This window comes from Ammospiza nelsoni, chromosome 1, assembly GCF_027579445.1.
Source record: "Ammospiza nelsoni isolate bAmmNel1 chromosome 1, bAmmNel1.pri, whole genome shotgun sequence".
Taxonomy (NCBI): domain Eukaryota; kingdom Metazoa; phylum Chordata; class Aves; order Passeriformes; family Passerellidae; genus Ammospiza; species Ammospiza nelsoni.
The window spans coordinates 129149405-129165319 of record NC_080633.1 but is presented as its reverse complement, the minus strand read 5'-3'; the positions used below and the strand labels follow the sequence as shown (position 1 = coordinate 129165319).

The following is a 15915-nucleotide window of genomic DNA, read 5'->3' as shown; positions in this document are numbered from 1 at the left end:
TAGTTTTCTTGTAAAAGGAATTTCATTACTTTTAGAATTAAATTCATCAATGACTCCATTCACTGAATTTCATGATTCACCAGGTCCATAAAAATCTGGAAGGAGACAAATTACAGTAATGAGAGTTTAAACTGTTGGGACAAAATCTGACTGCAGTTATGTTCTAAAAAAAATCTGCGTATAGTGTGCAAAAAGCTATATATAATTCTTTTTCTTTAGATTTTATTCATTCTTTGAATGGGAATAAAGAAAAGCTATGATGTGTAAACAAAGTGTTTTGAGTAACATGAAAATTTTTTCATGTTTTCAATTTTTTACTTTGTACATTTTTCCATCAGACTGTATTTTCTGCAGCAATGCTGAGACCTTAACATGATAAAAATTATTAAATCCGACTAGAAAAAAATCAAACTGATAGACTGAATTAAAAAATAAATAATCCCATTGCTTATTAATTTTTGAAAAACATTTTTAGAGGGACTCATCAATGCTGAGTGCTGACAGTTTTTAGTTTTTGAATGTTATGTGGCTCTACCATCTGATCAAGGAGGAATGTCATAACTGTTAATTTAATCCCTCTCTTCCATTATTTAAATGGTAAAGCTATCAAGTCTATATTGTAGAACATCAAGATATACATTTCGTAGTACCAAAATCATTAAAGTTTAACAACAATTAATTACAAATGTATCTGGAACTTTAATCTGTGAAATATGAGCACCTGTGAAATGATGGCCAATCTTCTTCCACTGAAAATTATTCCCTTCCTTGGAGCCCTGTAGGGGCTCATTTCACTGCAGAATCAGGATCTTGCTGTCTCAGCAAGTTCCTTTAGTTTGTTGTGAGTTTGGGAAGTCAGCACCATAATTTTCAATGAATGTCACTGAACCTGACTTGAGGAAATGACAATAATGCTGTTCACTGGTAGGTAAGTGAATTGTACCTAATGGACACACGCATCAGAGACTTTTTTCCAAATTATAATATGGAGCATTTTATGGTCAGTGGCACAGGCCATGATTAATTTATTATATGCATTTTATCCTAGAGAGCCAAAATGACAATTAATTTTCTCCTTCATGCTTTTTCCTTAGTTTTTCTCTTTCTTTAAATGAAGCATAGGCCTTGGGCATGTTATCTTGGTTTGCATGCATTGATATTTTGTTCATAGAATATGGATATATATACCAGTATTGTATTTACTGTACATCTATTATTTATTTATTATATTTTATTGTACATCTATGGTTTCTTAAATACTTTAATTAAAAGGTATTTAGCATGATACAGGGATGTCTAAAAAGGCCTTAAACTATCAAAATATTTTTCTTTTTCTAATAAAAGAAACTAATTTAGAATATTAATTTACTAAATTGTAATTAAACTACAAAAATACTTAAAAAGCTTTTTTGAAGCAGTTTAAGATAATTACTTTATTTCTCTGATACATGATAAAATCATGTTATTAAACTACTCTTCTGTTGTGCAATGAAGTTTTCAGATGGTTTTAATACTATTCTGACTTCTTCCTTTCTGTGTTATGACCATATAGAAACAAACATTGCTTTCCTAGTCCTCAATCCCATTATAATCTCACTAAGTTTATATTCTTGTTGTCTTCAAGAAACTGTATGTTTTTGAAGATCTATCCAGCAGTTAAATTCAGAAAGTCCCTAACTTTTAACTAGATGAATAATTTCTACACTGTGTTAATAGATTTTATTTTGTGGGCACATGGCACACTTCCACCTTTAGTGTTCAGGTAACACCTGATGTTGTCAGGGTAAGCTATAAAAAGTCTCTAAACTGCATTTTTCATAATTTTGTAGCCAAAAAAGTATAATTTTTAATGAAGTCCATAACCAGAAGAGATTAGCATTAAGGAATACAAATATTAGAGAACTTACACAATAAATCCCATCTAAAAGGTTGTAAGTGATGCTGAAAAACCCCTATAATTTACTTTGAAATTACATTGACTAATGGAATTCTGAGACATAAAAATGTATTACATTTATCAAGAAACCAAAGTTGAAAATATAGAGTTAGAAATTGTAAGTAGTAGGTGATTTAGTAGTATGATCCACATATTAAAATAGTTAGTACCTGGATGTCAGAAAAAGTGTGACTTGCCAGAAGGCACTTAGTCATCCAGTGAATCCATTAACAGCACCATTTGGCAAGAAATTGAAATTTTCTCTAACACTGTCATATCATATAATCTGAGGTGCATCATTTACTTACAGACTGGCACTCTTCTGTTTAGTAAGTTGTCTGGGAGCTTTTCAACTACAAGGAATAAAAATATTTACAAAATCTTGCTAATGACAAGATATTGTTAATGTTATTCTGGCTTCTTGCCTTCTTTGTATTATGACATCTTAATATGGAAGTCATATTTCAAAATCTACAAATCCAATGAACATTTCATGTTTCCAGAATTGTCCAGATATCCGCGTCCTATTCCTTGGCTCAGTTTAGAAAACTTGGTATGATTGTTTGGAAAGCTAAAATACATAAACCAGTCAGACTTAAGGAGTGCAAACAATAAATCAGGTATTGCAAGCATTTAATCATTCAGCTCATATCAGGGTTCTAAAATTCAGTGGTAACAACAGTATATAATTAAGGTTCTCATGTATGTACGTATTTACCAGGTCAAGACCTAGCAGGAGGGAGAAGATTGACTGGCACATCACTTCAGAGTCTGTTAATTTTAAAGGAGCATTCAAAACTACACCTTGGGAAAGTTCTGCTAGTGCTGCAGGGCCAAGAGAAGCATGCAATATTTTTAAGGGTAGCAGCTCATATTGTATGCCCAGCTGAATATACATTTTGCCCTTAAAAAGTTAAACACTTGTAATAAAAATGTGCAACTGTATTTCAAAATTGGAAATGACTGAAATTGCTCTACTAGATCTCTGTGGCTGTTGTATATAACTGTTGATCCAGAAGTGATTATTGGCATTTTTGTGGTTTAATTTCTCTTAGCTGCTTGAGTTTTATAATTTTGAAGTAGTGTGGCTACACTATCAAATTCTTCCATCTCTGGCAGCAATTATAGAAAAGTTTAAGGTTCTAATCATCCCTGTTACATGTGTTGATTCATATATTTTTTCCCTGACACTACTTCATTTCAATATTTTTTTTCCAGATAAAGGCTTATATTCATATCATTCAGGTAAATTTTCAGCATGCCATAAATGCTTATTGCTTCCATATATGTGCAAAATTTAATTTGATATTTTATTGGTGTGCTTTTGCTACCTATTGTGCAGATACTAAATTGCATAAAAGTTCTTTGGCTTTTCTTGTCTGCTTTTGAGTATTAGGTCTTTTGTTGGCTTTCTTTCTCTATTGTTAATGTCTCAGTATTGATATTGGAGCAATACTGTAGCACCACACTTGCTTTGCTTGCCTTTATTTTAGGTAAAGATATGGTAGGAAAGCTGTAGTGAGCTTTATTAACTCTACTAGGAAAATGCTATCTAGCTTTAACTGGATTAAAAGGAATGCTATTATATTACAGCTGTTTGAGAACTAGTGTAAGTATATTTAGAATACAGACGTGGGGTAAGTGAAGTACTGGCAAAATCAGTATTTACACTGGTATATATTTTTACAGTTTCTTGTTGATAGAAATCCCCATTACAAATCCAGCTCTATCGGAGGAATTTGCCTTAATTAAATATAAGTAAATTAATAACATACAGTTTTTACCAACTTAAATTTTGTAGTGCATTTCATTTGGGACTTTTTGCAGTTTTTGCAGTTTTAATTATTGGAATCTCTTTGAGAATTGGTTCAACTAATTATCTTTTAGTTATGTTTAAAAAATGAAACTCACATTGTTATGAAAATAGATCCATACCATGATGGAGAGAAACAAAAGCCCCTTAGGGCAGAAGTTTCTTGAGAGTAGTACTAATAAAATCCTTTTTTGATTACATCTAATGTCAATCTCCCATATTTCTTCTACTCCTTTCTCTCCTGAAATAATCCCAAATTCTTCTCATGTTTTACAATATCTTCATATGGGGAGAGACCAAGTTTGGTGTGGCATCTGTGGGCTTGAACACATGTAGATTAGATTCAAATTTTATATGGATAAAGTTTCTTTTTGATTAAAGACTTCCAATTTGTATCTCTCTCTTCTATCTAGAAGTTGTATCTCTTTTATCTTTTTCATCTATCCTATTCTAACGATTTTCAAAGACCTGTAGGAACTTAATAGAATTTTATATTTAAACTCCTCTGTCAGTGTAGATGAAAGTGGTCTAAAGCCTCTAAACCCCACTATTATGTGCAGGAAGATGAAGTGACAGACTGACATGGAGACAGCAGGACTGCGTGAGAAATTAGCTCACACTAAGGACCCTCGGGCACGGCCTGGATGAATATCAGAGAGCAAATTCTTAAAACAGTTGTTGTGAGACTCTTTTGGGGGTACTTATGTGTCAGCTCTGAACATAGAAGAAATACAGGCCATGCTAAGTGACTTTAAGTGGTGGTGAAGGCCTTCTGTGAGCTCCAGGGAGGGAACTGCAAGCATGCTTCACTACCCTTGGTTGCCCCAGGGAGTCCACAAAACCTTGTAAAAGCTTCCTGCATTGTAAGGGACAGGATTGGGAGCCTGGTCTGCTTTCTTTTTCCTTTTTTTTTCCTTTCTCCACAAGAAAAGCGCAGAATTACTGAGCCATAAATTTGGCACTTTCTTCTGTATTTAGGCTGATGCACACTAATTTTATTTCTCATTCTACCCTGTCCTAGTTCATTTTGGTAACTATGTTGGCTGGTCAAATGCACTTGAGTAGACCTTTGAACCTCCTGTGTTAATCTTCTCTTGAGGTCTATCAGAAATGTCTGTGGGGAATTTATGAAGTGCAGAAGGTATTTTGTATTATTTCCTCTGTATATTAAAAAGAGAGCAAAGAAAAGCTGTGTGCCAACTGCAGTTGTCATGTGGAAGGCAGAAGGTTTTTTGGAACCCTCCACAGATTTTGGTTGCTTTGTAAGAAAATAATTTTTTTTTGCATATTGTTTTATTCACATGGGAGAGTTCCAATTATTTAGAATGTTGTTATGAAGGGAAATGTGATTCTGGTGAAATAGAATAGAATATTCCAGTTGGCAGGGACCTACCACAATCATCTAGCCCAAGAGCCCAACCATTCAGTCCTGACCAAAATCTAAAGCAAGTTATTAAATACATGGTCCGAATGCTTTTTAAACATGGACAGCTTTGGGAAAACCAAAGAATAGTCTGTAAACATTTTTTCAATTTTCCCCATATTCTTTTTTATTTAGAAGCTGTTAAAGCTTTCCATGGCCATCAACACTGCATCTCATTAAAAGTTTACAAAAAATAAATAACTGTTTCCTTAATGAAATTGAATGAAGCACCTCATTTTGTTCTTTACTTCCTATTACTTCTTTACTTCCTATTACTTCAGCCCCAAGGAAGAAAAATGGAAATGTTTTTATACTAAGAAACTACTGTATTATAAGTTCCTTTTCTGTGTAAGTGAAAGTAAAAATCCAAATAGTAAAAAATTAAATAGAAAGTACTTGCTAAATTGAAATTAAAAATAATGGTTCTAATGGTTTTTAGGTGACAGGGTTTTGTTCCCAACCCTGCAAGTGCTGTGAACTTCCAGTCCTGCTGTGCACGTGTTCTCCCAGAGCTCTCGTGCTGGGTGAGGTGGTAGCCCGAGCAGCACTGCAGGGAAGGAGTAGGGGCGTGTGGAAGGGCAGGAGGATGCTGAACGTTGGCAAGTTCTGGTTGGGGAGGTTTTCCATTGTCCCCAGTATAAACGCTCCCCTGAAAAGATTTATTGATAGTTTAAGGCTGTTAAACCCAAACTTGATAAATGGAATAAAAAAATACATTTTTATTTCCCGGGGGCTATGCTGAGTTAAGGCATTTGAGGGTTACAGTAGCTTGGGATCTATTTTGCCTTCAATCCATAACTGTAATAATTGTTAATCTGGGTGGAAGGGATTTGAAAGTTTGTCTTCACCATCTATTACTGCCCAGTTATCAGACAAAAGGTGAATAATACCTCCAATAAAATTTTATAAATAAGCTACATACTAGTGGAATGGCATCAAAGAGAAAGTTAACTACAAGCAAACCATTGGTACCAATGCATTCATTTAATGTAGACAGTATCCTGGAATATAAGATTTTTACTGAATTCTGAATTTATGTAAGAATGGACTTAAACCCTTTGCTCTTGATTTTTGGACCATATTTTATAATGTATATGTCAAAGAGTTTAAGATATTAACTAAATAACAGTTTCATTCACAATATTAATTTGCAATAATTTGTGAGAGGCTTCAATGTCCCATTTCATAGATAAGATATGAAATTTTTTTTCTCTTTTTTGTAATCAGTGGTCCAAATTACTTAGTGAAGTAGTACTTTGAAAAGACATGGCTAAGGTGGGACACATGCCTAAATCTTCACATTTACATTGACAATAGGTTAAAAAGGAAAGTACCATCTAAAATTAATATAAAGCAGATGAAATCACTCTTGCAAAAATTCCAAGAACTATTAAACTATTCTGCTAGTAATTATACTGACATTTCAAATACTTACTTCAATAAAAGGTTTTGACCTGGGCACTTTCTAGTTTGTTCCATTTCTGAAGTTAATGGAAAATGTTTTAAATAGGTATAATCTGATTCCTTTGCAGAAATTATGTATTCCAGGCAGTAGTTCTAGATATTACACATTTAATTGACATAACATCGCTTTCCTTCCCCCTTCCTGAAAAAATTGATTGCCAAAGATAAAACCAAGTCATTAATTCTGCTTTAAATTTCTTCTGACTTCTTTACTATCATTTAAATTTACATTTGTAAGGAAATGAAAAATATTCCTTAAACGTGATTATTTTTTCAATTGGTTTAATTCTGTTAGTAGTTAGAGCTGGCTTGTAGCAGCTTGAGGAGATAGAGTGGATGATCTGAGCTGAACAAGCTTCATATCTCATCTTACAGATCAAGTTTCATATTTTAAGGATGTCAGGTGTTACAAGAGACTCTCCTCTTTTCAGTGGCAAGGACAGTTTGAGAAATCATTGAAATCTGATTCTTCCTTTACTTTATTCTTTTTCTACTCCTGTCCTTTGGGCAGGTCTCAATCCTGGCCCATTCACTTTCTCTTGCGCTGGCTCTTTCCTGAGGCTCAGATCTCTAGATCCTGGAAGATGATGGGGAGCTGAAGTATTAGGAGGTTCTGGAACAGGTGGATGTGGCTTGAGAGGACAGAGAGAGAGAGAACCCTGTCTTTTATACCTGTGCTCTGTTGAAGCTTCCTAATCTCTCTTTTGTGCCAGATGTATCCTGTGACTACAACAATATATAATTTTAGCTACACAGCTGGGAAGTGTAGAGCCCACTGTGACAACAGCTGACTATTTTCATCCTCAAAGATGCAAATATCTCCTCCTGAATACAGAATATAATATTCTAAAAATATGTTAAAGCAGATGTACTTAGCTGTAAATATAAACATAAATAAAAAGCAACCTCAGTTGTAATTAATTAGATTCATTCATAAGAATGAATTAGTTGATGAGTAAATGACATCTATTCAAATCATAGTTGATTCAGCCTTTTTACATCTTTCATGAAGAAACCTTTCCAAGCAGCCATGTGATGAGCATCAGCATACTGAATTGCCCTCATCTTCCCATGCCACAATCCCCTCTTGACAGGGCCTGGGTGACTTTTTGGCATTTCTGCACAGCAGCCACAGACCCACTGCAACATCAGTGTCAGGGCTACCAAAGGAGAGACTCCCACTGCTTTGCGCTCTCTTTGGGGCCTTTTGCCTTCCAGGTGCCAGCCAAAGCCCAGCCAGATAGTAGGGCTCTCTTGCTCAGTGTTTGGTCACAAATATCGCCCTCTTTTAATGGACCTGGATTTGAATCGGCGGCTGAGAAGAATGGAGACTAATCCTTCTTGCTCACTGGCACATGTATCACTACACCATTAGAAGCTTCTCCTGAAAATGGCAACAGGGACAGCATCACAGGTGGAATGGATCCTTTCTTTGGGGAAAAAGAGAGAGTGGGCCTTTTAATACTGTAATTAAGAAAATAATCAGAGGAGGTTGAAACCTTTTCCTTCATTTCTGCTCTCATCATCTAAGTTTTCCTGAGTGCTAATTGTCATCACTTGCTTGTAATTTATTTGTTTTAGAGGAAGACTTGTTATTTCTTGAATTCAAAAATATTTCTCCCCTACCCATTGTAGTGTGGCTATTTCTAAAATTTTATAATAAATTGAGCTACCATATAAGAATTGCATGATTTTCCCTGAGCTTTAATTTCCTATTTGTGAGGAAAACATCAGCCTTTAGTGCAATTAAATAAAGACAATTAAAATTTCTTTACTGAAATTACTTAATGTATTGGCAGGCTAAATTGTTTTCTAATAATTAGCACATATCACACATCTTGTTTTAGTTGAATAAGTTTTAAACTGAGAAATTTTTATCCTCAAAGAATAAAAATCCTCAAAGAAATAGTCTGCAGTCCAGATTGCAAATTCATACACCCACATCTCAATTGCTGCAGTGACTTCTGACTTCTCATAAAAGGCAGAGAAGAAATAGAAAATGTACAAACAAATACAGCAGGAACAATCAGAAATTTGGAAAGGCTGGCATGTGTAAAGGAACCAAAGAATGATATTGCAGCTCAAAAAAAGTGCAAACCAAAGAGATAACTATAGCAGAACACAAAATGCTGATTCATGTTTCTCAGAATACAAAAGCTTGGAGGGCATTGTCTGAGATAACGGATATAAAATATAGGGAAGTTGATTTCACACAATGCATACTCCAACTACAGAATTTACTCACATAGAATGTTGCAGAGGCCAAGAGAATACTGTGACTAAAAATGAAATTACATGAATTTGTAGAGAATAAGATGATTAATTACTGTATACAGGATGGCTTAGGAGAAGTCTCAGATCTTGTAAGCACACTCTTTCTGCTAAAGAAAACCTTCCACTATCCTCTAGTGGGTAGGTAAACAGATGTTCAACAGTCTAAAATGACAGCAGTTCTTATAATTCAAATAATTTCTAAAGTTTCTTTAAATTGAAAATTCTTCATTTTTGTCAAAACCACTCTAAGTACATGTTCTCCCAGTTTTTTGCTGGGAAAGGAGTGTAGACATCCTTCTGTGCCAGTCACTCAGATAGAGCATTAAGGCTGCTTTGTCCTGGACTTCTTCAGGTTTACTCAAAGTTTTTTGCTGATATTTTTGTGTCTACATTTTTCAGAAAAATTGTCCTGAGGCAGGAAAAAAATTCTTGCATGTGATTGGAAGTGTGGTGACAATTAAAGTTTCTCCCTTCCAATTACCCATTTTTAGATGGTCAGAAACTTAAAATAGACACACCATCTTGCTGAAGAGCAGGGATTTTTTCACTTTTAACAGAAGTGAATGAATAATTATCAGTCACATGCCAGTGTTTAACCCTGATATCAACAATAAAATACTGTTTAAATATGCCACAGAAGACTGAAGTAAATTTAGGCTGAACAAAACCTGACATATTTACTTTTCCTGTGTGACCTACATTTGGGTTCTAATTGTGGAAGTGGAATCTGCTTTAGCCAACTCAGCTCTAGATATTTTGGCAGGTATACATTTAATAGTTTGATTATGTTCCATGGCACGCTATATGTGTGAAGCTGCCCTTTCTCCTGATAATCCTTATTAAGAACTTGAAGAAAGTACTACATGCATTTAATATTATTGCTATTAATAATCTTTCTGTTATTCAGAGACTTTGGGGAGGGATGGTACCTTGTACATAAAAACTTGGAAGATGAACAGTGTGATGCTAGTTTCAGTACAGAATGAATACAAATATCGGTGTATATGGAATTAATATAAACTATATAAAAATATTTCATAAAAGCAATGTTGTAGAGATGTATTTCAGTATTTCATTTTATATTACTTTCAAGATTTAGCTGAAATAATTGATGCAGTCATATATGTTCAACAATTATAACATGAATGATTACCTTTATATGCTGATGTTAATGCTTCATGGTATAGTATGGAATCCATACATTAATTTAGGTATTATTGACAGAGGACAGTTTTAACTTACAGGAAGGAAGATGACGCATATATTTTCTTTTTCCAGGATCCAAAAGAATCAGTGACAGTGAAGTCTCTGATTATGACTGTGATGATGGAATTGGTGTTGTTTCAGGTACTAATGTTTAAGTTTACTTCTCCGAGTTCAGTAGAAATATTTCTTATTTATAATTTGTTATGAATTTTGCAATGTTTTTCTGATGAAATATAAGTGGAACTTAAGTATATATTTTTCTAAGAGACAGAATTAATATTATGCATACTGCATGTCTAATCTCAAAAAATTACTAATGGGGGGAAAAAGTCAGTGTGTGAATGTCCTTATTGCTTTTATATAAGGATAAAAATAGCATAAAGTTATTTTTTTTAATAAATGTCCAGAAATGTTCATTTCTCCTTTTTTGACAGACATATGTTGATATATCCTGTAAAACTTCATGATGGACTAATAACACTGCTAAAGGTCTGAAACACGAGCATTTTAAGGCAGGACAGGAGATAGCAGATAATCTGCTTCACTAAGTATTGGAATGGAGCCCATTGGAGAAAAAAGTTATCATGTCAAAGAGTATGTCTCCCCTTCTAAGAGAAAAGATAATACCAAATAAAAAATAATCATTGCTGAAAACAATAAAATCCTAACCATATAGTTTTGATGAATACAACAGATAATTTATTTAAGAATCATGGACATTTTTAGGTTGGATCAAGTCCACCTGCTAGAACTGCAAAATCCACTACTAAACCTTGCTCATGAGTCCCACAGCCACACGTCTTTTAAATACCTGCAGGAGTGGTCACTCCACCCCTTCCCTGGGCAGCCTGTTCCATTGCTGGACAACTCTTTTGGGAAGATTTTTCCCAGTATCCAGTCCAAAGGAGGCAGCTGTGCTAGCTCTAACCAGTACCGAGTGTGCTACTGTCAGCACAGAGTGGAGTACTCCTCCCAGTGTTTGTTCTGCTGCCCTGCTGCTGTTCTGAGATTTTTAACACACAGGGTTTTCTGTGCTAGACAGCTTCTGGTTCTCTTGGGTGAGGTCCAGCTCCAGTGTGAGACAGTGGGGTTTGGGAAAGGCTGAGCAGTTTAATCTGTCTGCTCCACACAGCAGCTGTGGGAGCGTGATCCGCTCAGCTCAGCCCGAGCCACCGTCAGCTCATGGGCTGCAGGACCTTCTGCTCAGGCTGAGAGGAGTACAGCTCACCTCAGAACTAAGAGGGAATAAATGAGGTGAGGTAGGCAATCCTGAATATTGTGAGATGGTGTGAAGCCAATTATTGATCAATCCAGACATTTAGTGAACTATCTAATTATATGAGTTGGCCTGGTCCTGCTTTAAAATCTGTTACCTGTCTAAACTCAGATGCATTTCTGTTTTGTCTACATAGTCATTTATTTCCAGCTTTTATTTCCAGCTATTTCATGGTTAGCTCATAGGCTGTGCTTCATTTTTGACCCTGGTATGTTACTATTCCGTGCTATGAGTCTTGCACTTGCTGGGATAAGGAGATAACTTTTTTTTTTTTTTAATAAACAGCATGTAAATTTTATTTAAAAAATCAGTTATTTTCAATAACTGATAAAATTTTACAGACTTTGTGATATAAACAGGGCAAGTCATATTTGTGCTAAGGTTCCAGGAGTTTTACCAGATTAAAAAAAGAAAGAACATTAGGCCTGAAAAACCACTAAAGTTTCTATGTTCCTTAAAACATTTATCTTCAAACAGTAACAGGCTATTTTTTCAGATTATTACTTTAATTAGAAAACTACTAAGGAAAATTTACAGCATTTTTATATTCCCACTCCCCTGTTTGCTTTATTGCAGTCAGAACACAGGAAGGATAGGTAGCCAGAGTGGCGTGAAGTACTGGAACCAAAGAGGCAACCATCCTCAGAAGCCCTTTGTTCCTCTTTACTGTACTTTCAATCTTTGATGAGCTTGCTGTCTGTAATTAGTAGTCACTAAGACATTCAAATTGCCTGTCCTTCCAAAACTAAGAGCTTTCATATTGCTGTGGGTCAGTTAAATTAAAATGTATCAATCTAACTTAGGAACTAAAAAACAAAGGTTGGAAGTAACTGGATTTAATGGATATATTTCTAGAGTGCCCAGTATAGCATCATTTTGAAAGTGAAATGTTTTTCCTGTCCTGGAAAAAGGTACCAAGTTTTGCAGATTTTTTTTACCAGGTGCTTGAACATGAGCAGGATTCTTATGGAGCATCTAGATTTACAACTTCGATTCAATAAACTTATCTTTTGACAACTTGTAAAATTATGATCTTTACATTTCTATGAATGAGCCTACTTTTCTTACCTGAGTTTCTGACATACCTTTAGTTTTTTAGCATCTTTAAGCTATTGAATTTTTGCTGAACAATTCTACAACTTATTTGCTTTTTAATTCAGCTGGGCTGTGTGGGTAGGAAATTTGATGGGTTTTAGGTTTTGAAATATTTAGTGCCTTACTGTTTTTGTGCTGCTGCCACTGTTTGTAAGTCGTCTTGTTTAGTCTTGTCTTGTCTTACCATCCACTCTCATTATCATTCCCTCAATCGTTTAAAGTTCCTCTCTTCATTTTTAAACTCATCACAATCTTGGTTTGAATATATGCACTGTTATGCACCATTTGTCTCCCTTAGTTTTCTTTCTTTCTTACTTACCCCAGTTCTTTCATTTTGTATTTTCAGGTTTTATTTAACATGACACTTTGCTCTTCTTCTGTCTGCTATATAAATAGTGCATTACATGAAGTAAGCTTGCCAACATCTTTCAAGTACTCTCAGTGATCCTTTCCATAAAATTAATTCCTAGTATCACACCTGTGAACAAAACTCCAGAAGCCTTTAAGAGGAAGAAAAATTAACTCTTTGCTCCTCTTCAATTTACTTTTATTCATAATGGTTGACTAGATGTCCTTTAAAGTTCCCTTCCAATTCAAACTATTCTGTCATTTTATGATCTTTTGGAAAAATTATTTACTGAATCTATCACTTCTTGTGGATTGGATCTTAGCCTTCTTATACAAATGTAATAAGCTTCAGTCTGTTGTTTCGGTCAACAGGAAAGGCCTTTAAAAAAATAGTGAGAAACAGATTGAAAAACTTCAATGTCTTTTTTTCTGGCTACATGTTTTATCCAACACCAATTGTCACAAAGAGTTATAGCATATTACACATTTAAAAAGCAAATTTTTACTAGATTCTAAAATATCTCTCTTCAAATATTATGTACATTCATCTTGGAAAGCACTAGAATAGAATCTCTATTAATATTTCATCTTTGCTAGCATTAATCTTACCATAGGAAAGTGGAATGAGCAGCATTAGCAGTTCTGGTTATGTCTTTAGATTGGTTATACATAGCTCTCAAACAGTTTGAAGCATCTGTTTTGCTGTCCTGAACAATAAACCTGGGCCCTCAAAGTTGTCACCAGCAGTTCTGTGTGAGATTACATCAGCATCTACACCTGCCCTTTGGAATGCTCTTGTGTCCTTTTTGATAAAAGCTATACAGCATTTTTATATTGATTTTTTTTTTTTAATTCCAGAAAGGCTTACAAAACATCATTTATATTACAACAATAAATACAACTCAGTGAAAGGCAGATTGGCTTTTTGGTTTTTTTTTTCCTTTCTGGTGTCCAAAGTTAAGCATGCATTTCAGTTAACAAATTCAAGGAATATGGACTATAATTTCTAAATAGTTTTCTTCCCAGATATTTTCTAGTGTATGTTGAACCTAGGGAATACAAGCAGCCTACTGAGTCTGACTTTATGAACAGAGACATGTATTGTCAAGACCATTTAATTGTAAAATTCTCACCTATTGCTTTTGTAACACTAAAATATTAAGTAAGATAATAATGTTTAAAATTCAGTTCTACACCCATATCTCATCTGCATTACAACAGATTACGTATTATGAAACACTTGCAATCTGAGCTATGTTTCAACAGAAGCGACAAATGAATCATGGGAGAACGTAAGGCAGTGAATTCTGCACAGACTGCATTACAAGCCTCTGTAGAGAAGGGCTTTTCTGAGTAAAAGAGTGCAGTCTCCGGCTTTGAGAAGAAAAACATTTATAGCGATAAGTTTTTGTCATTATGCAGAAGATAGCTGTATGCTTCAGGAGGAAATAAGAATGCAAAGAAGATATTTATTCAGATAGTTGGGTCCATGTAAATTATGAAAAAATAGTACAGAATACCATCAGTACAGCAGTTATTACTGAACCTTCAAAAATATTTCTGTGTTTGAAGAAGAATGAAAAGAAATTATCAATTTTTGTTTCACCTCTCAAAACACCTGAGGAATTCTTTGTTCAAAAGAATACTTTCACTGTCATGTTGCAGCCTTTGCTGCAGAGGAAATGTCTTTTTCTCTATTTGTTGATAACGTGGGCTGAATTTTTATGCCTGAATCCTGTGGATGATTGCTTCTCAAAGCAGATGCAGAAAACACACTTTGGTTACAGATTAAATTCGACTAGAATTTACCACTGCTTATAGAAAGATATCTTACAGCATTAGCACATAGAGTGGATTACTTTTATCCCTACTAAAATACAGATTTCATTGTATTACCAGATTACCAGCTAGCCCTAAATGGGAACCTGTTGTGACCCAAAAGCCCAGTAACTTCAGACCTAAACACTGACAAGAGTTTTATTTTATTGTATGTTGATACCAAATGGCCTGCTCTAAAATCTGTTCTTTCTAGGCTCTCCCTTGATTTAAAAATGTTAGTCTGTGTGTCACAAAAATCCCCCTTCCAAACTGAAATTCAAGCCATGTTAAATAGTCCTTATGCTGACTGCCTTGATCAATGGATCTTTAACCATTTTCCTTTTTCCAAACAAATAATTTATATATTATTTATAACTTTTTGCCTAAAGTTCTTTACACATTATTATAATTCTTTAAGCTTTTCTTTCATTTTAGTTTTCTTTCCTAATATATACTTTCCATTTTTCATCTTTATTATCTTATTTAAATTTTGAATGTAGTACTTCTATTATTTAAAAAATAAAGAAATTCTTCAGTATAATTTCCTCAGCTGAAAAATCGTCTTTCTCCTCAAACATCCAAATTCTCTCAATGCTTTTCTTTAAACTAGTAAAAACTAGTCAAAACTATTTTTAAATATAAGCTATATCACTTCAGTTTGTAAGTAAGTACGTAACTTGATTCAAGTTTTATTTTCAGATAATTACTAATTATCAATAGTACTCTCTTTGAGGAAAGTTAAAGAAATATGAACTTGGTGTGTTAGTTTATATTTTTACCATAGTCCTATATCTGTGAAGTAACAAAGGGATTAAAAGGCAATGAAAATTGCAATGAAATTGCATTCCTATTAGACATGCTCTTTGTGGATACTTCTCACATAAGGGGATCACTGGTTGGGATGAGTTACAATTGTGGCAATTTAGAAGAGCACTTCTAAAAAGGAAATATAGCAAGAAAGACTGATAAATTCCAATCAACAGTGTGAAGAGGAGGCTAATTTGAGGGACTTACTGTACAGATGCAAATATACATGGATGAATGCTCAACTAGGAAGAAACATCTTTTTAGTGCCTGTGGTGGTTTAGGTATTTCCCCCTTGCAAGCTTTTCATGTCATGCTGGGTATAGGAACAGCACTGAAAACTCAGCTAGCTCTAGTGACTGTGTGGGAATGCTTTTCCATAAGAAAAGAATTGTCTTAAGTGTAATGGGCCCATAAATACAATTAGTGCTGTAGAGCTAATTATACCTGTGAGGAAC

General features: G+C 34.4%; 1 protein-coding gene across 1 annotated transcript in view; it reads left to right on the top strand.

Annotated features, from left to right (window-relative positions):
• RIMS2 (regulating synaptic membrane exocytosis 2) overlaps positions 1–15915 on the top strand; it is a 444540-nt gene that overhangs the window by 262932 nt on the left and 165693 nt on the right. The window contains exon 15 of the mRNA XM_059490825.1: positions 10189–10257. Within this exon, the coding sequence (XP_059346808.1) occupies positions 10189–10257 (69 nt within the window). The remainder of the gene's footprint in view (positions 1–10188; positions 10258–15915) is intronic.